The sequence below is a fragment of the Phascolarctos cinereus genome, unplaced genomic scaffold (assembly GCF_003287225.1).
Source record: "Phascolarctos cinereus isolate Bilbo 61053 unplaced genomic scaffold, phaCin_HiC Scaffold_2;HRSCAF=192, whole genome shotgun sequence".
Taxonomy (NCBI): Eukaryota; Metazoa; Chordata; class Mammalia; order Diprotodontia; family Phascolarctidae; genus Phascolarctos; species Phascolarctos cinereus.
This window is the reverse complement of record NW_027555625.1, coordinates 332,894,699-332,921,383: the sequence shown is the minus strand read 5'-3', so window position 1 is coordinate 332,921,383 and position 26,685 is coordinate 332,894,699. Positions and strand designations below refer to the sequence as shown.

At 39.9% G+C, this 26,685-nt stretch overlaps 2 protein-coding genes across 7 annotated transcripts in view; one reads left to right on the top strand and one right to left on the bottom strand.

The window, feature by feature from the left end:
- LOC110216695 (nucleophosmin) overlaps positions 1-17,691 on the top strand; it is a 22,350-nt gene extending 4,659 nt beyond the window's left edge. The window contains exons 6-7 of one of the 6 annotated variants that reach the window (XR_013484819.1): positions 764-827; positions 14,776-17,691. The gene's annotated coding sequence lies outside the window, so the exon portion shown is untranslated. Of the gene's footprint in view, positions 1-763; positions 2,505-8,533; positions 10,279-14,775 lie in introns of those variants that run through there. The other 5 variants (XR_013484820.1, XR_013484817.1, XR_013484816.1 and 2 more) reach the window with 5 other exon arrangements.
- LOC110216694 (THO complex subunit 3) lies at positions 16,620-26,685 on the bottom strand. The gene is made up of 6 exons (XM_020998584.1): positions 26,330-26,685; positions 25,390-25,546; positions 23,829-24,033; positions 19,727-19,888; positions 19,333-19,433; positions 16,620-17,927 (listed from the first exon to the last, which is right to left on the bottom strand). The coding sequence occupies exons 1-6, from the start codon at positions 26,594-26,596 to the stop codon at positions 17,764-17,766; spliced, it is 1,056 nt and encodes a 351-aa protein (XP_020854243.1). The 5' UTR covers positions 26,597-26,685; the 3' UTR covers positions 16,620-17,763.

The following is a 26,685-nucleotide window of genomic DNA, read 5'->3' as shown; positions in this document are numbered from 1 at the left end:
CAATTCTATTAATTTTGACATTCTGTTTTCTAAGAGTCAAAATTTACATGTGTAGTCGAAAATTTTTTTTTCAAGGAAGTCTCTGAAAAAGATCTGATTGCAGAGGTTTTTTTCATAGTTGTGAATTGAAGTTAATGATTTAGCAACAAATGGGATAGTCTTGATGTAGAACATCAAAACTGGAAGACTTTTATCATGTTAAGTCATTGTGTTGAGTAGATATTTTCATAATTCTGTCTTAATATGTTTACTCTTTTTACAAGACAGTTATATCAAAACAGGACACTCAGACTAGGCTACAATTATAAGGAAGGACATCAAGAACAAATCTAGAGGGTCAGTCTTAAACACCCTTATTAATGAACATCAGTTATAAAGCTGTGACTACATATAATGGGTCTGTTTCAATAACCAGAAAGAATATTTTGACTGAAAAACGAAAAAGGCTAGTGTGGCAAAAGTGGTAGAAAAAGGAGTGGCAAACTGGCAGTGGATTTTTATAAATTGTAAGTAAACTTTCAGAACCCTGTTAACAGCCAAAAACTGTACTTATAAACCATACTTGGCCTTTGATTGTTGAAAAGGGGATTCAAAATGATGAGCTTTGACTCCAGTTTTTAGAACAGTGAGTTAAAAATCAGTGATTCAGGGTGGGTACCTTGTTTTTAATGCTGATTTCTTTCTAAAGGTAGCAAAAATGGCAGGGGCTATTTGTAAGTACACATAATTTGATTGGTATAATACACACTATCTATGTTTGTAGTGATGATGACAGTGATGACTTTGAAGGTGAAGAAATTGAAGAAAAGACACCTCCAGTGAAGAAAGTAAGGATTGCTTCTTACCATAGAATGACAGCTAATAACTGTTGCCTCTTGTAATCTATAGTACTGAAGTCTCTGGTGTTCTTGATACTTAAACCTGAAACTAGGCCAGGGGTGGGGGACCTTTGGCCTTAAGGCCACATGTGCCCTTCTAGGTCCTTAAGTGCAACTTTTCACTGAATCCAAATTTTACAGAACAAATCCTTTCATTTTTATTAATACATTTTGGTTTGTCTTTTTTATTTTAGTTTTTAAATGAATGTATTTAAAATAAATTTAAACAAAATAATCGTCCCAGATTGAACGGCACAGTTAGAACACTAGTAAGCCAGAAGGGCTAAATTGACGCCTACTACACTCATGATTTATTTCTAACTTCACCTGTCTAACTGGCTCCACTACCTTACAAGGTTGGTTGGCAAGGTTTGGGGTGGGGGGATGTCTGAGTACACCAGACTGTTATCAGCTTTTAACAGTGGTGCACTTTGTTTTTGTTTGAAGCAGTGTGAATAGTTGCACAGTTCAAAAGTATTTTTTAATTCTGTCTGAACAGCCCATCATGTCAAAGAAGACCAAGAGAATGCTGAAGGAAGGAAACTTTTTTTTTAAGTGAGGATTGGGAATTGCAATATTACTGTGTTTCTGCTAAAGATAAGATGATTTGCTGCTTTGTGATGCTGCAATATCATTTAAAAAATTCAATACTTAACAGCATTATGACACTCATAAGGACCACAAATATTTTAAACTAGAGGGAGAGGCATAAAAGGTTGTGTTGCAAGGAAGAAAAGCAAAGGCAAGTCTTTCAAGCAGCAATAAGACCTGAAAATAATGCCACTGAAGCAACTTATAAAATAACTTATATACTGGGGGGGGGGGCAGGGAAGGGAAGCCGTTCGGTGACATAGAAATTGTGAAAGAATGTATTTTTCGAAATTGTAGGATGCTTGGACTACTATGCTTCCCCCTTAACCTCCCCCCCCCAATAACATTTCAAAGTACAAACAACTGCCTCTTTCAAGGAGCTCCATAACCGATTGGCAGCACGAATTAGCCTTCAAATTAATAGAACAGCTTCATGTAATGCTTTGAAAGGAAAATATATATTCAGTCACTTTGGGTGAATCATCTCGTACTACTGATTTGACAGGTTTTTCTGCTTCATTAAGATAACAAGCTCTTTGCTATGGAGAGTTACTTTGGGCACTCTTTCAAACAGAACACGGGGAATAGATACCTTCAGCTTTGAAGGTAAATGTCGTGAAATTGGACTGAATTTGGCAACTTTAGTGAGTGTATGTATAGATGATGTACTTTCCATGACAGAAAAACATGAAGGGTTTATTGTACAGATTAAAAAAAAAAAGCATTAACAGATCCAGATGCTCCCATTTCTTTTCATTGTATCTTGTATCAGCAAACTCTGTGCTAAAGCTATTTTAAGTGACAGTTTGCAACAACTTAAAAGTATTGTTAACTATATTCATGCAAATTCAACATGGTATCATCAGTTTTGTGACGTGCCAAAGTTGAAAAATGAGGTAGTCATGGTGGGTTTTTTCCAAAATGCATTGGCTATCTGAGGGACAGGTGTTAGCTAAAATTTATCTCTGTGAACACAGTTAAATTTTATGAAGAACAGAATCAGTGATGTAAACTATTAAAAGATTTCAGTATGAATGCTGCATTACTGTGTGAGGATCTGTCAAAGCAAAATGACCTGAATATTTCTTTGTGAGGTAAAACTAAATCTATATGTGATATGTGGTCAAAAATCCAAGAATTTCAAGGAAAGCAATCTTGTTTTCAAAACACTTCTTCAAGAGGAAATTTCAGATGAACATTTTCCCCAGTTAGCAAAGGTCATTGGTGAGCAGGTTGATGTATGTGAATTATTTAAAGAATATGCAACTGTTACAGACCTGTTCATTGGAGAACACAATGAAAGGTTCCCTGACTGAGAATCATGACATCACACTCAAATTTCAGCCTCACCCAGTTGTTATCACCAAGGCATCGAAAGAACCATAGATAGAATTGATTGAGCTCTTAGTAGATGACATTTTAAAGCCATTGTTTGATGGTAACAAAGATCCAACTGAAATATGGAAAAATGCAGTAGGATACCCATGCCTTCAGCAACATGCCCAGAAAATGCTTTCTTGCTTTTCAACCACTTACTGTGGCAAATCTACATTTTCCTACCTAATCCCAAATTCAAGACACCCTTAAGGTTACAAATGACTGATGCCCATCTAGAGGATGGACTCAAACCGCAGACCCCCGTGCTACAACCAAATACTCAAATGCTTTCTAACAAAAGTAAACACAACAAAATTATTAAAAGGTTAGTTAACTTTAAAATTAAATAGTTTTAATTTTTTGAAATGATAAAGTACATAGTAGTTAGATTTTTTACGAAGTAATGTACATTTTTAAGCATAACTAATTGAAGTTTCTTGAATGTGGCCTTAACTTCATTACAGCTAAATTACTGAGGCCTTCCAACATGAAAAGATTCCTACTCTGACCTTAACACCTCACCTATTCACTGCTCCTAGCTCTCTTCAGTTCTTGCTCCCCACCACATCTTTTTTATTGAAAGGGAGGGGAAGAAGGGAGGAGCATTTTAAAAGAACTATAATGTGAGCTTGAAAGAATAGGGTAGGAAGCTGTGCCAGCTGCCCTCCCCCTTTACTCTCCATTCAGTGCCCCTACCCAGCTGTCACTGCTCAACACTTGGCCACAACCCCCTTCCCACACACCCTTCCAACCCACACTCTTCCTTTTGGGTATTGTCATCCTCCTCCCCTGCACACCTACAGATGCATACACACTCACCCCCCTGGCTGTGGTTGTAACTCTCCATTACTACAGAGATAGCCTACAAGCCATTTGAAGGGACAGACCTAAAACTCTGCAGCCATTTACTGCAAAATCTCTCATTCATACTGTTCTGATGTATTGTCTCAGAAAATGTGTTTCCTTTATGCTTCAGTTTTTCTCTATGAACTAATCCCCTGTATTAAAGGGGGGGAGGGTAATTAGGGGCAGAATGAGAAAATGGATTAATTTTTTTAAAAGATAAACTAAGCATAGACTAGTAAAACTATAGCCCTCCGAAAGAGAATCAAAGGTGGCCTTAAAGATTAGTCAATCCAACCACCATTGATAGGAAAAACATGCCCAGAGAGGTTAAAGCAAAAGACTTAAATTCACACAGCTACACCAAGTCCCATAAGTCATTGATTCACCTACTTTACAAGAACTAGACTTTCCTTCTAGACTCCAGATAGCTCAGTTGGGACAGCATTAATATCTAGCATTTACATAGCGCTTTAAGGTTTGCAAAGTGCCTTAAAATATCTCAATTTGGTCCTCAAAATGCCCCTGCTAGGTAGATGCTATTATTATCTTAATTTTATAGGTGAGGAAATTGAGGAAAACAGGATAAGTGACCTGCCCAAGGTCACACAACTGATAAGTGTCAAAGTCTAGATTTTAACTCGGGTGATCAAGATTCCAGATCCAGCTTTTATTCTGCAGCTGTGGCAGTTTCCAGACTTCTGAACCACAAACACCCAAGACAAAAGGTCGGTGGGAAAAGTCTGTTTCTGCCGTCGTGAGAGAGAAGCTAGGTTTCAGCCTCAGTTTCCGAGTGTGGTTTCAGGGGCAGTGGCTGCCTCCTGAGCTGGCCCACAGACTGAGAGGGAATTGAGTGGCTGATCAGAGGGAGATTGCAGGGGTCTCTCTGCTGGTGCAGAATTCTCTTGCTTTGCCCATGCTTGCATATGGGTCACAGTTCTGGGTGGCAGTCCTGGGGCAAGTAGGAGTGCTGGCTTGGTTGGAGCTTGTAGTGGCTATGGAGAGGAACTCCTCCTCACAGTTCCAAGACAGAAAAGAGTGCTTATGGTCACTTAAAGACCTGACCACAGGCCAGGAAAGGAGTAAACACCTCTCCCCTTATCACACCACCTTGGAAGAACTGGAAATTAACAGGTCCTTAGAAGTAACTCTGAAAACAGCTACACAAGCCCCCAAAGCTTGGGACAATACATTCTCTACATTGGAAGCTAACCTCTATTTTAATAAAGAGTTTATAACTCAAATAATTAGCTGGGATCATGAGCAAACCTCGTAAGAAGTGTCAGACCATAGAATCTTTTTCTGTTAACAAAGAAGATCAAAACATACAACCAGAAGAAGACAACAAAGTCAAAGCTTCTACATCCAAAGTCTCCAACAAAAATATGACTCAGTTCCAGGCCTTGGAAGAGCTCAAAAAAGGATTTTGAGAAGCAAGTAAGAGGTAGAGGAAAAACTGGGAAGAGAAATGAGAGTGACGAAAGAAAATCATGAAAAAGAAGTCAACAGCTTGCTAAAGGAGACCCAAAAAATAGCCTAACCCAAATGGCAAAAGAGGTGCAAAAAGCCAATGAGGAGAATGTCCTTAAAGCAAAATTGACCAGATGGAAAAGGAAGTCCAAAAGCTTACTGAAGAAAATACTTCCTTAAAAATTAGAATAGTGTAATTGGAAGATAGTGACTTTATGAGAAATCAAGACACTGTAAAACAAATCCAAAAGAATGAAAAATTGGAAAGTAATGTGAAATAACTCATTGGAAAAACAACTAACCTGGAAAATAGATCCAGGAGAGAGAATTTAAAAATTATTGGACTATCTGAAAGCTATGATCAAAAAAAAGAGTCTAGACATCTTTCAAGAAATTATCAAGGAAAACTGCCTTGATATTTTAATACCAGAGGGCTAAATAAAAATTGGAAGAATCCACTGATCTCCTCCTGAAAGAGATCCCCAAAGGAAAACTCCTAGCAATATTGTAGCCAAATTCCAGAGTTCCCAGGTCAAGGAAAAAATACTACAAGCAGCCAGCAAGACACAATTCAAGTATTGTGGAAACATAATCAGGATGACACAAGATTTAGCAGCTTCTACATTCAGGGACCAGAGGGCATGGAATATAATATTCCAGAGAGCAAAGGAGATGGGATTACAATCAAGAATCACCTACCCAGCAAAACTAAGTATAATCCTTTGGGGGGGAAATGGACGTTCAGTGAAATAGAGGACTTTCAAGCATTCTTGATGAAAAGAGCAGAGCTGAATAGAAAATTTGACTTTCAAGTACGAGACTCAAGTGGAACATAAAGAGGTAAACAGGAAAGAGAAATTATAAGAGACTTATTAAGGCTGAACTGTTTACGTTCCTGCTTGGAAAGATGATATTTCTAACTCATGAGACCTTTGTCAGTATTAGGGTAGTTGGAGGGGAAAAATATATGTATGTATACATAGATATAGGTAGGTAGATAGCACAGGGTGAGTTGAAGATAAAGGGATCATATCTAGAGAATAAAATTAAGGAGTGAGAGGACAATACTGGGAGAAGAAGAAAGGGAGAGGTAGAACGGGGTAAATTATCTCACAAAAAAAAAGGCTCTTACAGTGGAGGGGAAATTAGAAGGTGAGAGGGAATGGGTGAATCTTATAGGATTAAGGGAAATAGAGTTAGTTTTTCAAAACATGATTACTATGGAAGTGTTTTCCATAACTGCACATGTATAACCTAAAAAAAAGAAGCAGGTCTCATTCAGGAAAAGACGTCAAGGCTGAACGTATAGACTTCAGATTCCTCCATGTAGAGATCTACAAGTCACAGGAAAGTTCTGGTACAAACTTGCCAGTGGGAGACAACATACAACAGAAAAAGGCTGCTACTACGAGTTCAGAAACTTAGCTTCTAGACCTGGTTCTTCAACCATGAGTTAGTTCATACCCCTATAAGGCTCTTTAAGATGAGCCTTAACTTCCCCTGTATGTAAGCAAACAAGGATAGATGATTTTTAAGCCTAGCACACAATAAGCATTCACTCCTTTAACACATACTTATCATAAGGAGAAGCTAGATGGCCCAGGGGATAGAGCACTGGCCCTGGATTCAGGAAGACCTGGGTTCAAATATGACCTAAGACACTTGACATTTACCAGCTGTGTGACCCTATGCAAGTCACTTTACCCCATTGCCTCGGGGAAAATACCACATACTTAGCATACAAACCACTGTACTAAGTGCTGGTGAAGGTACAAAATTCGTCTCAGACATGACCTTGAAGAGCTTGTAGTCTAGTGATCTAAACTGAATCAAGGATCCTTTCCAGTTCTAAGATGGTATGATAAGCTTAGAAACTATACTACATATCTAAATACAGGGTGAGGGTAAGGCTAGGATGGAAGTGTCTGTGCTGGGAATAATACCATATTTACTTACAACTTGTCCTAAGCCACAGCTAAGCCTGAACTTGCAAGCAACTGGGAGGTACAGTTAACATGGAAAAAACAATATTCTGTTCAAACATTCTGTCTTAAATCCTTATTGTGACAAAGAAAAGCAGGCTGGTTATAAAGTTCAAAGGATAATTAATAGAAAAAGATGAAACTTCAAAGTGGCTTCACCTGAGATGAAGGCAGTTAGTAACCTGAGCCAGGAGCAATTGTTCTTTGGGTACATGGGCCACCTGCCAAACGAGCTCTGAATCCATGTTAATACGGCTCTAATTGTTGATACAGCCAGGGACATCTGCTCTGCCTCGAAGTCTCCCTCCACTGGCACCTGCACTCTTAAGTCACCGCCTCCCACATCCCACTATATTCCTGGTGGGATGGAAGAATAGGGAACCCCTAGAACTCCCAAGCCATAGCACAAGCACCCAAAGTTACTAAACAGGAGAGACTGAATGCTTGTTGGATCTTTTACCCTTATTATATTAAGGTAATGGTGAAATAGAAAGAGCTCTGTGTTGGAAGTTGGGGGCCCTGGCTTCTTGTCTCAGTTCTGCCATTAGCTTACTTTATGAACCTGAGCATGACCCTTCTCCACTTGGGACCTCTGTTTCCCCAACTGTAAAATAAGGCAGTTAGACTTAATGACCTCTTAAAGGTCCTTTCTAGCTCTAATATTCTGCAGTTCACTAGTTCTACCTTGGATAGCTCCATACTTATCATTTCTGGAGAAAGTTGAGAAGACAATGCCATCATAACAGATTTGATTTTGAGCACTTACTCTCTCTTATGTGTTAAAGGCCACAAATCTTTTTCCCTCAATATTTAAAAGATCAGCCACAAAATGTTAAAACTACAAGGGACCTTAGAGATGATCTAATAACAGCTCAAAATCTAGAGTATTTCAAGATTACAATATACCTGTGAAGTAGTCAGCATAGATATCATTCCCATTTTACATGGCTCATAAAATGACTTGTCCAAGGTCACACAACTAAAATGTGTTAGAGCTAGGATTAGAACCCAGTGTCTTTTACACTAGATTCCCTGTTAGTCTGAACAACTTCATTTCATAGAGAAGACCACAGACCAAAGAGGACAAATAAGGCCTTTTTTTATCATCAGGCTCCCTCACTTTACATTCATTCAACAAATATGAACAAAGGCATGAGGTCCCACCTTGGGCTGCAGGAGATGGGTAAGAAAACCAATAGCTTGTCCAAGGTCATACAGTAGCAAATGACTACTGGCAAATGGCAGGTCAGGACTCTTCTGTTAACTCCACCACCACCCCCATTGTCTCTGATGTTTCTTAACCAATGTAGTTGAGTCCACTCGAAAAAGTCCAATTCAGGATTTAAGATGGGATTTTTTTCTTTCTTCCTCTCACTTTCCCTCCATCCACAGGATCAAAGAGGGGCAGTACTGATCCCTAGGGAATCGGGGCAGAACACAAAATCAAATTTTCCACTGGGAGAAGAGCAATTGTTGGTTATTTTTTTACTTGGGAGCGATGAGGCAAAAAGCTCCTTGTTTTCTCTGCTGCCCTTGAGAAATAAACACAGCTGTTTGCATTCAGAAAGCTCTGGCCCCACGTCATGGTGGAAAATGCTATCCACATCCAAAGAAAGAACTATGGACGTTGAATTGCTATCATTTTTTCTCTTCTGTTGAGTTTTGGTTCCTCTTTCTAATGGTTTCTCCTACTGGTTTTAATTTTTACTTACAACTTCACTAATGTGAAAATATGTTTAATAGGAATGTAAATGTATACCCTATATGAGATTGTGTGCCGTCTTGGGGAGGAAGGGGGAGAAAATTTTTAAACTCGAAAGCATATGGAACTGATTGTTGATAAATCAAAATAAATTAATTTTTAAAAAAAAAGGGAAGAAGGCTTTGGCCCCAGCCAAGAGCATCAAGCAAAGCCTGAGCCAGAAGGGCAAAGGGGAACCCATCCATACAGTGGCAGCAAGATGCAAGGGAAACATGTGAGACATGGAGAGAAAAGCTGTCAATATCACATTGATCACAGGGCAGAGACTGACCACACAGCCTGAGGCCCCCAGATCCATCCATAAATTGCCTGGCAGCCTGGTATAGGTTACCATGATTACGCTGCCCCCCTGGTGGCCAGCACTGCACAGGTGGCCTGGGCCAGGTCGACAACAGCTTGGGAGTGAAGCTGTGGACCTTACCACCATGGTTCAGCCAAAAGACCTCAGAGGGCATCTGTCTACACTAGCATCTACCTGAAAAGGAATCCCTTCCCCAATATAAGAATAACAATAGCTCTCATATTTATGCTGCATTCAGGTTTATAAAGCTCTTTCTTGTGGATATGTCTTTTGGACTCTCAGTTTACTCACCAGGATTTTAAGAGGTACAGACTAGATGATCTAAGGTCCCTTCATCCTGTGACCCTGTGACCTTGGTCATAGAAGGATCCACATTTTACACAAGAAACTGAGGATCACAGAGGTTAAATAATTTGTAAAGCATTACATAGCTATGTCAGAGCCAGATTTTTAATGCCGTTGTACCTAGACTACAATATTTCAAAAAGCAAACATCCCACCAGAAGGGGTTCTGACTAAACACTCCAATGAAGGGGAACTCATTTCCTCTAAGATCAGCTCTTTCTACTTTTTCTAATTGCATAATGCATTCCTTTTATTTCTCCTTGTCCATAGGGTAGAGAAGAAAGGAGAATCGATCTGTAAGCTATTCTCAGGTTCAAAGAGTTGTTTGGAATTAAAGTTCCTATGGGTGATGCTTATGAAGAAAACCTTAGTAGGTTAAAAATGGATGTTTGCCAGACAAGATACAATTATGAATCTAGCAAACACTACTCTTTTCAACTTTCAAGATTTCCTTCAAAAACAAAGCCCCTAGGGAACTCTAACATCAAACCAGGGAACTTCTTAAAAATCCATGCCTGCCTTCTCCCCAACCTCACTAACTAAGAGCAGCCAATACTGGAATAACAGCTAAAATTCATGGTTGCCATGGCAATCCTGTCGAATACTTGATGAGGGTTCCTCTACAAAATGACCATAGGCAGATGTTGTATAATGTATTAGAACATCATTTCGTTGTAGCAATGTGCATTCATGATCCCTGTGTAACCTGAATAAATTGTCTTTGAATTACTCTGGATCCATACTTAAAACTCAGACACTCTGCCCTACTCAAGAAGGAAGAAAAGAGGGGTCAGTAAAGGAACAGGATCATAGAATTTAGAGACAGAGGAAATGTTAGATACCATGTAAGTCCAACCTCTTCATTTTATAGAGAAGAAAACTGAAGCCCAGAGAAGGTGAGCCATTGCCAGGATCACATAAGTAATAAACATGAGAACTGGAATTCAAACCCAGGTCTTCCCACTCTAAGTCATCTACTTTTGACATTATACCATATTATCAATCTTCTATCATCCCACTTGCCAACCCAAGTACCCTAAAGACAAAGAAAAGAAAGAAAGAGCTTTGAGTTGTTATCTAGTCCTCTTACTTGGTTTTTGGCCTGTGCTAAATCACAACCTCTTTCTGCCTTTTTCTTCACCTTTAACCTATAATCTAATTCAGGAAAGTATATAAACATATATATATACACACACAGACACATACACACACATATGCATATACATAAATATATATACAAATATACTTACATACATACACATATACATATGAAATACCCTAGGACTATAAAAAATAAAACATTAAGCCTTCCCTCATGGAGCTTATTATATTCTACTGTGCCTCAGTTTTTTTTTTCTTTTTTCTTTAATTTTTTTTTCCATATACTTTTGAGTTGAAAATTTTTTCTCCCTTTTTCTCCCCCCCACCCTCCCCAAGACGGCACACAATCTGACATACACTTTACATTTACATACCCATTAAACGTATTTTCACATTACTGAAGTTGTAAGTAAAAATTAAAACCAATAGGAGGAACCATCAGAAAGATGAAACAAAATTCAACTTAAGGTAAAAATAAGTGAGAGCAATTCGACTTCCATAGTTCTTTTTTTGGATGTGGACAGCATTTTCCATCCTGAGGCCTCTAGAGATGTCTTAGATCCTCATAAGGCTGAGAAGAGTTCAGTTTAACATTCTTAGTCATTGCATAACGTGGCTGCTGTTGTATACAAAGTCCTCTGGGTTCTGCTCACTTCACTCAGCATCAGACCATGAGTCTTCCCAGGTTTTTCTGAAGTCAGCCTGTTCATCATTTCTTATAGAACAATAGTATTCCATTACATTCATATACCACAACTTGCTCAGCCATTCCCCAATTGATGGGCATCCTTTCAATTTCCAATTCTTTGCCACCACAAAAAGAGCTGCTATGAATATTTTTGTACATGTGGGTCCTTTTCCCATTTGTTTGATCTCTTTGGGATATAGCCCTAAAAGTGCTATTGTTGGATCAAGGGATATGCACATTTTTGTAGCCCTTTGGGCATAGTTCCAAATTGTTCTCCAAAATGGTTGGATCATTTCACAACTCCACCAACAATGTATTAGCGTTCCAATTTTCCCACATCCTCTCCAACATTTATCATTTTCCTGTTTTGTCATGTTGGCCAATCAGATAGGTGTGATGTGGTACCTCAGAGTTGTTTTGATTTGCATTTCTCTAATCAATAATGATTTAGAGCATGTTTTCATATGAATATAGATGGCTTTAATTTCTTCATCTGAGAACTGCCTATTCATATCCTTTGACTATTTATCAATTGGTGAGCCTCAGTTTCTTACGTAAAGTGTGGATCATTTGATGACCAAGTTCACAGGGCAACAGGAGGGACCTGAGAATATCTACTCCAGATCAGGTCTTCTAACCTACATGTCCCTTAGGGTTCTGTCCTGGACCACCTTCTGTTCTCCCTCTATATTATTTCATTTGTTGATCTCATCAGCTCCCATGGATTTAATTTTTACAAATGACTCTCATATCTACCTCTCCTGCCCCAATCTCTGCTGACCTCCTATTCTGCATCTCTGACTTTCAGACATCTCAAAATACATGTCCAGCAGACATCTTAAACTTGTGTCCAAAACCAAACTCATCTTGGCCAACTAAACCCTACCTTCTACTTTCCCTATAATTGAGGACAGCAATACCATCCTCCCAGTCCCCTAGGCTCACTACTTAGAAGTCATCCTGGATTCCTCACTCTCTCTTGCCCCTATATCCAATATGTTGCCAAGGCCTGTCAATTTCACCTTGGCAACATCTCCCAAATACTTTCCCTTTTATCCTCTGACACTGTCACCACTTTAGTGCAGGCCCTCAACACTCACACAGGGATTGTAGCCTGCTGGTGGGTCTGCCTGCCTTCAAGTTTCTCCCCACTCCAATCCAGCATTCATTCTGTCACCAAATTGATTTTCCTAAAACACAGGTCCAATCATTTCACCCTCCCACTCAATAAACATCAGTGGCTTCCTGTTGCCTCCAGAAGCAAACACAAAATGCTGTTTGGCATTCCAAGCCATTCACAACCTAGCCCCCTCCGACCTTTCCAGTCTTCTTACACCTTACTTCCTGAAACATATTCTTTGACTTCCTGGCTGTGCCACAAGCAAGACACTCCATTTCTCAGCTCTGGACAATCTCTCTGGCTGTCCCTCACACTTGGAACACTCACTCCTCCTTTGCTCTAACTACTCACCTCCCTGGCTTCCTTTTAGTTCCAGCTAAAATCCCACCTTCTACAGGAAGCCTTCCCCAACCTTTCTTAATTCCAGTGGCTTCTCTCTGTTATTCTCTGTTTATCTTGTACATAGTTTGCTTTGCATATATTTCCTTGCATGTTGCTTCCTCCGTTAGATTCTAAGCTCCCTGAGGACAGGGACTGTCTTTCGCCTCTTTTTGTATCCCCAGCACTCAGCACAGTGCCTGGCACGTGTCCATTCCATTCCGTCCTTTTCAGTTGGGGTTTTCTTGGCAGAGATATTTAAGTGGATTGGCATTTCCTCCTCTAGCTCATTTTACATATAAGGAAACTGAGGCAAAGAGGGTTAAATGACTTGCCCAGGGTTTCACAGAGAGCATCTGAGGTCAGATTTGAGCTCAGGAAGTTTTCCTGACTCCAGGCTCAGCACTCTATCCACTGTACCACCTTTCCTGGCATATAGTAGGCACTTCATATTTATTAGATACAAATAATTATAGTGTGTGAAGAGGTGAGAGGAAGAGCTGACCAAGTACTCTAGGGAAATTTCAGAAAGAATACTTTTAGTCAGAGGAAGAGGAGGGTTACTCTCAAAATGTGTCCTCCAGAAAATGGCCCTTGAGCTGAGAATGTTTCAAAGGGTCAGATAAGAATGAAGTGCATCTCAGGCACAGGGGGTTGCCCATCTGTAACTCACATGATTGTAGTAAGGGAAGCATTTTGTAAACTGTAAAGCAGTTTGGAATGTGTTATTCTTGTTCTTCCTATTATTATTGTTGAACCAAGCATGGCTATGATACTGTAGGGGTCTCCACCAACTCCAGACCTAGCACTTAAGCTGAGACCTGGTTTTTGTGCATGTTCATATCAGGTTTGAAAATTATATCATTCTGACATTCCATGAAGAACATTTTCTGGCATTAAAATAGGCATAAACTGTTATAAACCATAAAACATATATAACCATAAAATAGGTTAAACTGTAAAACCTGTGCTCCCCCATGACCCGCCCTTTTGGGTGGTCACCCCTTAAGTAAGGGCCGATCCCAATTCAATCAGCTTTACCACTTTTAACCTTCACTTCACACCCATTTTTGATATTAGTGAAGGTAGCAGGTGGCTCAGTGGATAGAGCACTGGGCCTGGAGTCAGCAAGACTCAAGTTCAAATCTAGCCTCAGACACTTCCTAGCTATGTGACCCTTGTGCAAGCCACTTAACCTCTGATTGCCTGATGAAAAGATCCACTGGAGAAAGAAATGGCAAACCACTCCAGTATCTTTGTCAAGAAAACCCCACGGGCAGAGGTCCACAGGGTCACAAAGAGTCTGACACAACTGAACAACTTTCTTTGGGGTTTTTCAAATCAACTAGAAAGGCTGATAACCCAAAAGGTTCCTAGTAAAGTGCAAAATCACATGGACCTGGCAAATTTCTTTGGGGTACTCACTATACATGTAAGGAATGACTATGCTGGCAGCATAAATGCTCAGGTCAATTTGCTACAAGAGAATCCACTCTTCAAGTAGCATGACATGACTTAAGTGAATCCCCTCATAAATAGCCCTATTTTTCTATGGCATGAAGGACTACAAAGCACTTTCCTCACCATACCTCTATAATACGGGTAGAGAAACAATGATCACTCCCATTTTAAAACCAAGGAAATCTGTGCTCACAAAAAGAAATAATTTGCTCAAGATCACACAAGTTGACAGGAGCAGAGCCAGGATCAAAAACTAAGGTGTGTAAATTTTAGGACTCTCAATTCAGTGGTCTTTCCACATAGTGGTCATAAGGCCATGTAGTGCAGTGGCAAGAACACTGACCTGTGAGTCTCAAGACCCAGATTCTAGTTTCCATTTTGCTACTAACTAGCTGTGTGATAGTGTTTCCTCTACTTCACCTGGTTTCCTCATTTGTTAATTATGAGTAAAAGCTACTCCCTCTGCCTGCCCTAACAGGACTCAGGAATCATGGATGTGAAAAGTGTTGTGAAACCCACAAAGAGCAAGCATAAGGCAAAGCTGCTCACATGAAGCAGAAGACAGCACTTGAGGGGGAGTCAAAAGACTTGAGGCTCCAATCCTGCCTCAGCCAACAATGAGACCCCATCACCAGGAGCAAGTCACAACCTAAGCCTGTTACCCCTCATCCATCAAGGTGAGGAAGATCAAATAGATAAATCTCAGCTAGGATCCTCATTCAAGGATTCTAATTCCTGGCCCTGCCTCTCACTACCCCGCTGTGAGCATGGGTAAATTACTGAGCTTTTCTCCAAGCCTGGAAGAATAAGATAATTTTACAGTCTGATAGGAACTCAGCAGCCATCTAGTCAAGCCTATATACCCCCAAAATTTTCATAATACACTTGTATTTGTCAAATCTGAATTTGCTATGAGATCACAGGAACACACATCCAGAAGTGGAAAGGACCTCAGGGCCTAACTTCATTTTATAAGAGGAAAACTGAGGTCCAGGGTGGTAAAAGGACATGTCAAAGGTCACACAAATTGTTAAGTGGCAGAGAGCTATTTTGAATCCAAGCCCTGACTCCAAATTCATCATTCTTTCCAATGTACAATTCTGCCACTCAAGAGGAAGGAGTACAGGGGGAGTAAGAGAGGGTCTGTTCCTCATTTAATTCTCTGAGGCCAAATGAAACAAGCTCAATCTTTTACATAAAAGCCACTTATATGCTTAAGACAGCTATTGTAACCTTGTAGCACCACCCACAAAATCATCCCTTAAATATTCTCTCCAAGCTAAATCTCCTACAGTACCTTTACCCAGCCCTCATACAGCAGGGACCAGCCTGGGTGCCCTCTACATCCTTTCCAGCTGCAACTGTTACCACTCTTATCATGACCAGAACTGAACATAATATTTAAAATGTGATCTGAACAGGGGAGAGAACCTGAGTACTTGGAGTGTTATCCAGACTGTATTACTGATGGCCTCCCATTGCTTCTCAATGCAGCCCAAAATATGTTAGCTTTTCTGGCTGCCATGACACCCTCCTGATTCATTGAATTAAATCTCCCACATCTTTTTCAAACTTCTTTCTAACCATGATTCTCCTATCTTGTACTTATGAAATTGATTTTTACTCCAAGTGTAAGACTTTACATTTAAATTTTTTAATTTCATATGAGTCATTTCAATATACTTGCCCATCGATATCTTTTGAGACCAAGATTACTCTCTTCCAACTTTGTGTCATCTACAAATCTGATAAATATGTCACTAACTCACTGACGATATTAAGAAAAGTGGACATCTTTCACTCTTTTGTAGACGTGGGGAGCCAAGGTGGGTCCACAGGTGGGAAATAATGAGTGTGTCAGATTTTTTTCAATGTAGTGATCACTTTTGCTGGAGTTTTTTCTCTTCTTTTTCTTTTTAAATCCTTTTTCTAAATCCTAGGTGGCCCTCTATAAGAAGAAAGGGGGAAGATATCAAGGAAAATCTAGGTGATGTAAAAACAAATTATAGCAATAAATTTTTTTTTAAGTGCAGAACCAAAAATAGATCCCTACTCCACTAGAAACTTCCTGGCCAGGTTTCAATAGACCCACCCTGTAAAGAAAACAATCTTCATCCTTCACAGCACTTTGAAAACTTTCATTAAAGAAATGTGAACCAATATTATCATAAGGTAGCAAATGATAGCTTAAAAGATCACTGATCAGCTTCAGCTTCTCAAAGAGGTTCAAATTAGAATTCAAAGTGATAAAGAGCAAAGTTACCCATAATTATATTTACCCATTTCTAACAGATAAAGAAAACACAAAAGTCCAATACCATCTTACTAAAATGTAAGAATGCCCCAAAATTTAACTTTTATTAAAAGCTGAAATAATCAAAATTACTCTTAAAAAATACTTTCCCCAAAATGTTACATCCCTTTTCACCACCCTGGCCCCACAACAAGAATGAGTATGAGCAGAGGAGAGCTGTCAAGACACATATCACATATGGGGACACCCAAATGAGGTAGCAACTTGGGTCCTGAAATCATGCCATGCCACCTACAGTCATTCTGGCAGAAATACCTACTTTACCCCTGGGTAAATTACTTAGCCTCTCTATGCCACAGCTTCATCATCTGTAAAATGGGGATAACACATCTCCGTCCTCCCTTTAGGGTTACTATGAGTAAAGTATTTTGTAAACCAAGTGCTATAAAAAATGAATCACAGAAATTCAGAAGTCATCTCATCCAACCCTTCTCTTTACAGAGCAGGGAGCTATTATTGTCAGGAGTGTGGTACTAAGGCACCAGTGTTTCTTTTTCATCTCTCTTCAAGATGAAGTTACTGATATGGGCATGCAATCTTTGATCAAGAAGTGAGGTTGTCACCTCTTAAGACCAACAAATTTTTAAAGTCAGCAAAGTTTACAAAACGTAGCTTTACAACATCTTTTCAAAATTAAAGGCAATATAAAAAAATGAGAAAACTGGTTAGACTATTCAGCTAGCTGTAGAAACTCCTAGGATTCTGAACAATCCCCTCAGAAAGGAAGATAATAGAATTTAGATCATCTAAATCCCTCATTTTAAAAATGAGAAAACTAAGGCCCAGAGAGGCAAAGTTCTAGGTATTAGTAGAACTAAGCTGTGAATAGAGGCCTCCTATCTCAAATCCAGTCTTCTTTCCACTGCTCTGACTCTAAATTCAGTGCTCATTGCATTAACAGATTACTACAATAGCAACCTCACCACTCCCACAAAAATACTGAGGACAGATATGCTATTGTATTCAAATGGATGGACACAGAAACAACTTTCTTTTTCTCCTGGGATGTTTGGGGCTGGGGGAGAATGTACTACAAGAGAAGCAGACCAAATAAACTAGACAAAATGATGCCTGACTTTCCCAGGCCTTTATCCGAGCCTTTCTTCTGAATCAGTACACTTCCCTCTGCATACTGGACACTCCAATCTCCTTTTAAGAGTCATTAGGAAGCCCAAATAACTTCACAGTCCCTGCTTCCCGGCTGCTGTCATATTTGCCATCTTTGTCATCACAAGCAAATGCCAAAAGAGGTCTTTTCGGATGCCAGGCCACCGTGAATGTTGGGGACTCACACTGCACCTCCCAGAGCTTATCACCTACAATCAACATACACAGAAAGAAAAAGTCAGATACATTCACATACACATTGATTAGAAATAAATTTTACATTTCTTTACCACTTTTAAGACCTAAAAAGAACTTCTTTACAATCACTCTGTGAGCTAAGTAATATGTAAGAATTATCCTCATTTAAAGACGAAAAAACTAAGGCTCAGAGAGGTAAAAAGCACTTGTCCAAGGTCACAGACCTAGGAAACACCTGGCAAAATCCATTACTCTTTACACTCCATCCCACTGTTTCCAAAACATAGGTAAGACTAGGTGATTCTGGGACACTTACTCCATTAACAAAAACTTTTAGGAATAAAAAACAAGATGGTACAGAAGGTAAGTTTTCTCTCCTTTGAAACATAACTGCACCAAAAACAAAGAAACTGAAGAATTAAAATTCTTTCAAACAAATTTTGACAATATTTAAAATATTGAACTTTTCCAACAAAATGCAACGTAAGTCAATAAAAACCCATATATACAGCCTTACGGCTTAGGAAATGTTTTCCTCATAATCCTATGACGTAGGTAGTTTATGTATCATTTCCTCATTTTGCAGATGAGGAATGTAACAAGTTGATCTGTACATCAGAAAGAGGTAATTTTCATATTGGGTTTTCACCCAGATCCAAAATCTTTATAAATAAAAAAATCTTCCCCTCAGTGTTTTTCAGTCATTTCCTCAAATTAAGATGAATGAAGGTGTAAAGTCAAGGTGCCTCAAACCTTCCCTCAATCTGACTTCTTCAAATCCACTACAGGTCACTTTCTCCATATAGAACACTAAATTAGCATGAATTTCCAGCTAGTGGATATTCATCACTTCATTAGCATTTCAAAAGGCTGTCAAACTGCTTTACTCTAACTTCTGATACCACTGAGTGAGGCTTTTATTATTCTCCCAAAGAACTCTAATTTTGCATATCTATCAATATTCTAAAATGGTGTCAAAGGAAACTTTATAAAATCTTTTATCTAAAAATATTGAACATTTTCAGGCTTTAGAAACAGAAGTGAAAGGCGGCTGCAAATTAAGGAAACTTTTTTAATAGATACAAAATGCAATTCTAGACATAAATGGACATAATCTACCTCCACAACCACACATTTGCTCTTATGAAATGCAAAACTACTGGGGTGGAGGGATGTTTAGATAATACAGCTCACTCACAAACTGATTCTTGGGTTCTTTAGAAAACCCTTGAGTTTCAGCTCTGCCATTTACTACTTGTGATACCTTGGACAAGTTATTTCAGATCAATTTTATGAAAGCTAGAATAGACATCTAAGGTCTTTTCCAACTGTACTTTCTGTGATTCTGTGAAATGGGTTTATTAAGCACATATCACTGGGACATGGTGGTAATCTCCTTACATGGAAATTTTTTACCTGTCTCTACTTCAGCAATGTCAATAAAGTGATCTTCAGATGCTGATGCGAGCATCTTCCCATCATGGCTAAAGCTGAGGGTTCTTACTGGCCAATCCAATCTGCAGCATAGGGAGAAAGTAGGATTAAATAACTCATGATTAAATAAAATTCTTTTATGTATAACACACATATGTATGACTGGAAAAGGAAATGGGCTAGTCCCACAATACGAATAGATGGACAGCCTGAGTGCCGAGTTGATATCCACAAAATATTATGCACATTATATAGAACCAAAAAGCCTCCAGCACACTGTGTGAACCTCATCTGAGAAATGTAGAGAACAAAGGAGAATAGCACAAAGGAGGCACAGATAGGCAGAAGAGATGAATGGCCAGGAAGTGCTACTGACCTGGAAAAACATCTCACACACACTAATTCATCAACATCCCAAAGGCTAACCAGTGCATCAGCACTTCCTGTGGCAAAGTACTTCCCCATGGGGTCAAATTTGATACAGATGCAATTGGAGGGATGGGCATTGATGGACTGCACAGGCTTCAGCTCAGGATAGCTAGGAAGAAAAAACACAAAACAAGGCTCATGGATCATCTATCCACATACTCAAAATGCAACCCCATGACACCCTGGAATCTCCATTATTGGCAAAGGCATTAAACTGGGAGTTGACACAAATTCTAACTGACTGTAGGGAAACCTGACCAATTACATTTGGTCTTTCTGATCTACATTTTCCTCACCTGTGACATTAAGGGATAACATTCATAGTACCTATCCTTTTTACCCCTCCCATGACTGGAATCTGTTCCCTCTTCACCTCTTACCTCTTAGAATCCCCTCTGGCACGTAGTAAGTACTTCATAAATACTTTTCCCTCTCAAAGCTTATTTCAGCATCGCCTGCTATATGAAGATGCTCCTCATTCCTCCAGCTACTAGCGCCTTTCTTCCCCCTCCACAATTAACTTGAACTGATTTTTGTATATTATTTACACGTACATGTTGTCTCTGCAACAAAATGCACAGTAACCTCTTTGAAGGCAGCAATTATTTCATCCCCGTCTTTTTTCATCCCCAGGGCCCAGTACATATTACCTACTTAATAAATGCTTCTTGACTGATTACCTTCTCCTAGGATTGTTTTAAGGAAAGCATTTTTTAAACTTATAAAGCGGTTTTACAAACATGAGATCAAAGTGACTTTTCCCTTCCTCACATTTTTCTCAGTATACTTTGTTTCCATCTATCATTAAACCTCATCACATTCTATTTAATATCACACTTTATAAATATCTCATTTTATCTTCACAACCACCCCAGGAAGGAGGTACATCATTGTCCTCATTTTGTAAATGAGGAAACTGAGGCTAAGAAAGGTTAATCGACTTTCCTAAGGTCACAAAGCTAGCATCTGAGACAAAATTTGAACTCAGGTTCTCCTGACTCCAGATCCAGCTCTTTTCACTGTACCACCTCGTTTCCTCAATTGATGCCACTAATATAATTCAAGCAAGAGAAAACAAAGACCTGAACTATGGTGGTGTAAGTGAAAGGCAAGGAAATTACAATACATCTATGCTGGTCTACTTGCTGTTCCTTGACCATGATACCCCATCTACCAGCTCCCTTCTCTTGCCCTGGGTCTCCCCATAACTGGAAAACTCAACCTCCACCTGTTGGTTTCTCTGGTTTCTTTCATGACTCAACTAATTCCACTTTCTGCAGGAAGCCTTTCCCACTCCCTCCAGCTGCTAGTGCCTTCCTTGCCCTCTCAGAATGCCTTTCATCTCTTCTATAGATCTAACAGGTAATAATTTACTTCTTTCTCCTCATTACAAAGTAAGGTCCTTGAGGGCTATTTTTGCCTTTCTTTGTATCTCCAGCACTTAGCATAGTGCTTAGCACGTGATAAGCACCTTATAAATGCTTATTGACTGAGAATTTAAGCTCCTCAAATACCTGCAGGAAAATGAATAGAAAATGAATCCTCAAAATTATAATGGCCAAGCCTGGCCCCAAAGAAGAAATAGGAGAAAGCACTTCCTCTCTACTTCTTTGTAGAGGTGGGGAACTATGGGTATGGTTCACTTTATATAATGTTGGCATTTTCAATGTGTTGGTTAGTTTTGCTGAACTTTTTTCTCCTTTTTTATTTTTCATTATAAGGGGTAATTCTTTAGGAGGGGAAGAGGGAATAGAGTTGGTGAGGTAAATAAATCAGGTTGCAATAAAAATATAATTTTAAAAATTCAAAGCTTGTCAGATTGAAGTAGATAATGAGTGCAAAAGAACTTTATGAATGTCAAAGCAACAGAACTTGGAAACGCATGAGTGGAAGGAAGAGAAGGAGAGAAAAAGATGAAAAGCAGGGTAGACAATCAAGGAAGGATCCTAGGTTGTGAAACTAAGTGACTGAGAGGACAGTGGTGCTCTCAAGACCCACGGGGAAATACAAGATGCAGCATCATAGAATACAAAAGTTAAAAGAGATTTCAGCATGGTACAGTAAAAGCAGCACTGGATTTGAAGTCAAAATACTTGGGTTCAAATGCTATATCTGCTACCCATTACCTGTGCTACTTTGAGCAAGTCGTTTAACTTCTCTGGGCCTGTTTCCTTGTCTGTAAAATAAAAGGATTAGATCCCTTCCAGCTCTAAATATATCATCCTAAATGGAGTGAAACCCCTCATTTAACAAAAGAGGAAACCAAACACCATGGAGGGAAGTGACCTGCTCAAGCTATCATTGCTAGTGTTAGATCCTTCTCTTTGCTTCTTCTACCTGTCAATAGGGAGTATGCCCTACTCTTCATTCAAAAAAGAATGATAGGGGGCAGCTAGATGGTGAAGTGGATAGAGCAATGGCCCTGAAATCAGGAGGACCTGAGTTCAAATCCGGCCTCAGACCAAACGCTTGACACTTACTAGCTGTGGGACCCTGGGCAAGTCACTTAACCCCCAACTGCCTAAAAAAAAAAACAAAGAGAATGATAAATGTACCTATCACCACAGCCACATCTCTACCTACTTTGTTTCCCTGAAATTCACCTGGCATTTGGTTTATACTCCTTTTATGCTATCAACATGAAGTTATCTCTCCTTCCTCTCTGACCCTAAAGCACACTTTGTATCATTCACATGCCACTTACATTATGATTGTGCTGATGTCTTATTTAACCTCCTAGACTCCAACTCCCTGAGAAGAAGGATCAGTACTTATTTCATACATTATCCTTCTCAAAACCTAGTGCAGTACAATTTACACAATAAACTCTCAAATGTTTAATGAAGAAGAATAATTCCATGGCCTAGTAGACTGAGCAATGGAGTTGGGAATCACAAGCTAGATTCAAGATGAGACTCATTCACTTAGATACTATGTGACCCTGCATCATTCTGAACTTTTTTACACATGTCAAATTAATATACATGTCAAATTACGGGTGATAAGGCTGGCATTAGGCCTACCGCACAGGGTTACTTTAAGAAAAGTATTTCAGGCCTCAGACACTTGAAACTTCTTAGCTGTGTGACCCTGGGCAAGTCACTTAACCCCAACTGTCTCACCCCCCAAAAAAAGTATTTTACAAACCATAAAGTACTATATAAATCTAAGTTATGATAATAAGTGAGAATGTCTTCATGTTATGAATTCTAAAAAACACAACCAAAATGCAAGATACAAAACGAAAAGGAATAAATCCCTTCATTTCCCAGAGGAAGAAACTGACACATTACTGAATTGGTCTAGTGAACTGCCCAAGGGGAACAACTTTTAACTAGGCAGAGTTGGGATTCAAATCCAAGTCATCAGAATCTAAATTTAGTACTCTTTCAACTGCTCTTACTACTTACTCTATGCTGCCTTCTCTCTATAAGTCTGCAAATGAGTCACTTTGACAAACATATTCCCTCCTCAAGTAATGACTGTTTTAATGAAACCCATGATAGCAAGTAGAGTTAAAATAGTACTCATCTCATCTAATGATTGTAGAAATTTGTATTTTCTAGTTCAGCACCCAATGTTCAGCAACATGGTATAATAGAAAAAGCACTGGGTACGAATCCCTGGTTCAACTACTAAGCAACAGTGGGACCTAGAGCAAATCACTTCTGTAAGTGTCCTCATCCATAAAATGAGGAAGTTAGACTACATGATTTCCAGAGTCCCTTTCCCACCTCTGACATCCTATGTTCTAATCTAAGTAAATTCAAGGAATTTGAGATTAGATAGCTAAATGGGAGCTGGGAAAGACTAGCATCAAAGTAGCATAAGCAAAAGTAATCATAGGAACAAAAACATGAGGTTAAAAATCAGTACAAAACAAGTAAGAGGAAAACACAAACCCAACCAGCACACCTTAACTGTGACTTGATTAAGCAACCCAATAACACAGTCTAGGTTCTCAAGTCCCTTCCTGCTCTCACTTTCTATAAGTCTGTAGCAGCCATAAATAGAAGAGAAATTTCCCTGAGCTGGGTGATACCCATTACCTGAGAATGTTGATACAACCATTGCCATTTGTCAGGAAGAACATATTATTATCATTATTCCAGGAGATTTCATTTACTTCAAATTTAAATTGCTCCTCTGCTTTTGAACGGTGGGTTTTAGCATCAATGAAAGTCACCACATCATCTTTATTGCCCACAGCAATGGTCTGCCCATCAGGACTCCAGCAGATGTTAATATTCTCCCCTAGGAAAGAAAAAAAATAAGCAAACTACTTGACCAAGATCCACCAAATAAACTGTCTCAGCAACAGCTGTAATGCAGTAGAAAGGACGCAGGACAAAAGGCTGAAAGACATGGGTTCAAAAATCAATTTTATTTACTAGCTGTGTGTCCTTAGGCACATCACAACCTCCAAGATTCAGTCAACAAAATTAAAACAGTAATCTTTGCACTATCACATCTAAGGTTTATTGTGAAGGTAATCCCTAAAGCGCTACATAAATGCAAGTTGGGTTATTTTACTAATAATACAAGTTAAAACTTTTCTTTGAATACTGCATTAAGTAGTAAGGAGGAACATATATAAACTGCTAAATACTAAATCCTAAAATCCTAAAATTAATGCTAAAGCTAAATCCAATGACCTCTTATATCAAATATGTCACTTCAAACATCATTTCTATGGTGATTTAAGGTTTACAAAGCACTTTCTTCCCAACAAACTTGTAAGGGAGATGGGGATAAGGACTGGACCCAGAATTTCATTGGTACAGGTAACATGGTGGGAAGGAGAGTAAAGAGGGGTGAACAGACTTCCTCTACAAATATAGGTCAGCATCTCCTCTGCAACTTACTGTCTTAAGACAGCTGCCTAAAGCAGGTGTCAAATCCTTTACCCAACCAGAATAAAATGTAACTGAGAAAAGTTTAACAAAATAAAAAAAATACATGTATGATTTCCTAAATCAATATGGCACCTGCAGGGACTCCATTTGAGTTTGATATGATGTGCCTCTAGCACTGATAAGCTAAGTGACTTGTCCCAGGTGACATAGCCATATGTCTCAGACGGCATGTTTGAACTCCAGTCTTTCTGGCTTCCACGATGCATTTTCTAAAGTAGATTGTGTAAGTATTGTTCTCATTTTACATATGAGAAAACTGAGGCCCAGAAAGTTCAAATAATTTATCTAAAGTTACCAGGCAGTAAGCAACAGACCTGGAATTCCAGCCCAAGTTGTGTGACATCTAAATTCAGTGCTCCTACCACTACACCAGTAGACACATAGACAGATATGGATGGATGCACAGGCAGAAAAAAATGCTTTGAGCTATCACTTCTGTGAATAATTTGCATGAAAATGTTAGCTCCCGTTTCTATACTGTTTCACTGAAAAACATGTGAAGTTGGAGTGAAAAGGACTATCACAATTTTAGTGAAAGGGAACCAAGACTCAGAGGTGAACTTCCATTCTCCAGGCGACTCAGCTGTTAAATGTCAAAACTGGGACTTTACCCTATGTCTTCTAGTCCAGTTTCCACATACCACTATGGACTACAGTACAGCACAAGAATCCCTTCCTCCCTCTTGAGAATCACCTTTAGTGTTCACAGTGGCGATGCATTTTGTAGTTCTAACATCCCAGATGCGAATAGTTTTGTCCCCAGATGCAGTAACAAAGAGGTCTGGATTACTCGGATGCCAACAAAGCTGATCCACGCTGTCCCCATGCCCTCGGTAGTTATTTTCTTTTACCTAAAACGAGGGTGGCATCCGTTAACTCAAACACGTAGATATACTTCCGTGGGCCACTGGGGAATCTTGGGAGTTGGAATAGCCACCACAATGACCCACAGCACTTCCAAAGATGCCCCCATCACTTCCTCCTCAATCCCTGTCCTCCACAAAGCCTAGTCACATTGCTTCTTTCAGCTCCTGTCCCCCCTCTAATCTTCCAAGTCCTTTATCCCCTCACCCTAAAATCTCAAATCCCTACTATTCTCCAGCCCCTGACATTTTCCCTTCTCCTCCATCCTCTGGGTAAACCCCCCCCCCATCACTTTTCAATTCCCTAAATCCCCAGATGTTTCAATTCAGCTCAAAACAATATTTATTAACCACCTACTACAGCATCAGGTATTTGGGATAACAATGAAAATTACAAAAACAAAAGAAAAGGTCACTGCCCTCAAATTTATATGGGGAGGAGAGGGGAGGGTCCAAGTACAAGCTCACAAACAAATAAGTACAATCTATTAAGAACAGAGCAATAATAACGGAGAAGGAGACGGGGGAAGTGGCACAAGACAAGTTTTGTGTGTCAGGTGAAACCTGCCCAGAGCCTAAATGTAACAGCAGGGGGGAGGGGAGACAGCTGGTGCAAAGGCGCGGTGGTGAGAGATGGCACGTCGTCGTGTACAGGAAAAATCAGGCCACGTCGGCCTTCCAGGGTTCGCGCTCTCTCCTGCCTCCCCAGACCAGGAGATCCTTACGCCCCCCAACTCCGGGCTCCAGCCTCCCCCCCGGGGCTGAGCGCACCAGCCGGTCCTTCTCCAGCAAGAAGACGCTGGCCGTCTTGTCGAAGGAGCCCGAAGCCAGGCGGCGCCCGTCACAGCTCCAGGCCACCGAGTGCACCTTGGCGCTGTGCGCCGGGAACTCGCGAGTCTTGCTGTGGCTCCGAAACAGCTCCTGCATCCCGGCCACATAGCGGGACGGGCTCCCAGCCGAGCTACCCCACGGCCCGGGCCCCCCAACAGCGCCCAGCCCCAGCGCAGAGCTCCCCGCCAGGGTCGAGGCGCTCGCCATCCCGCAAACACACAGCCGGGCCAGGAGCGCAGGACAACACGTAACAACTGCCTCCCACGCGCCCCAGTGGAGGATGGGGCGGACACGCG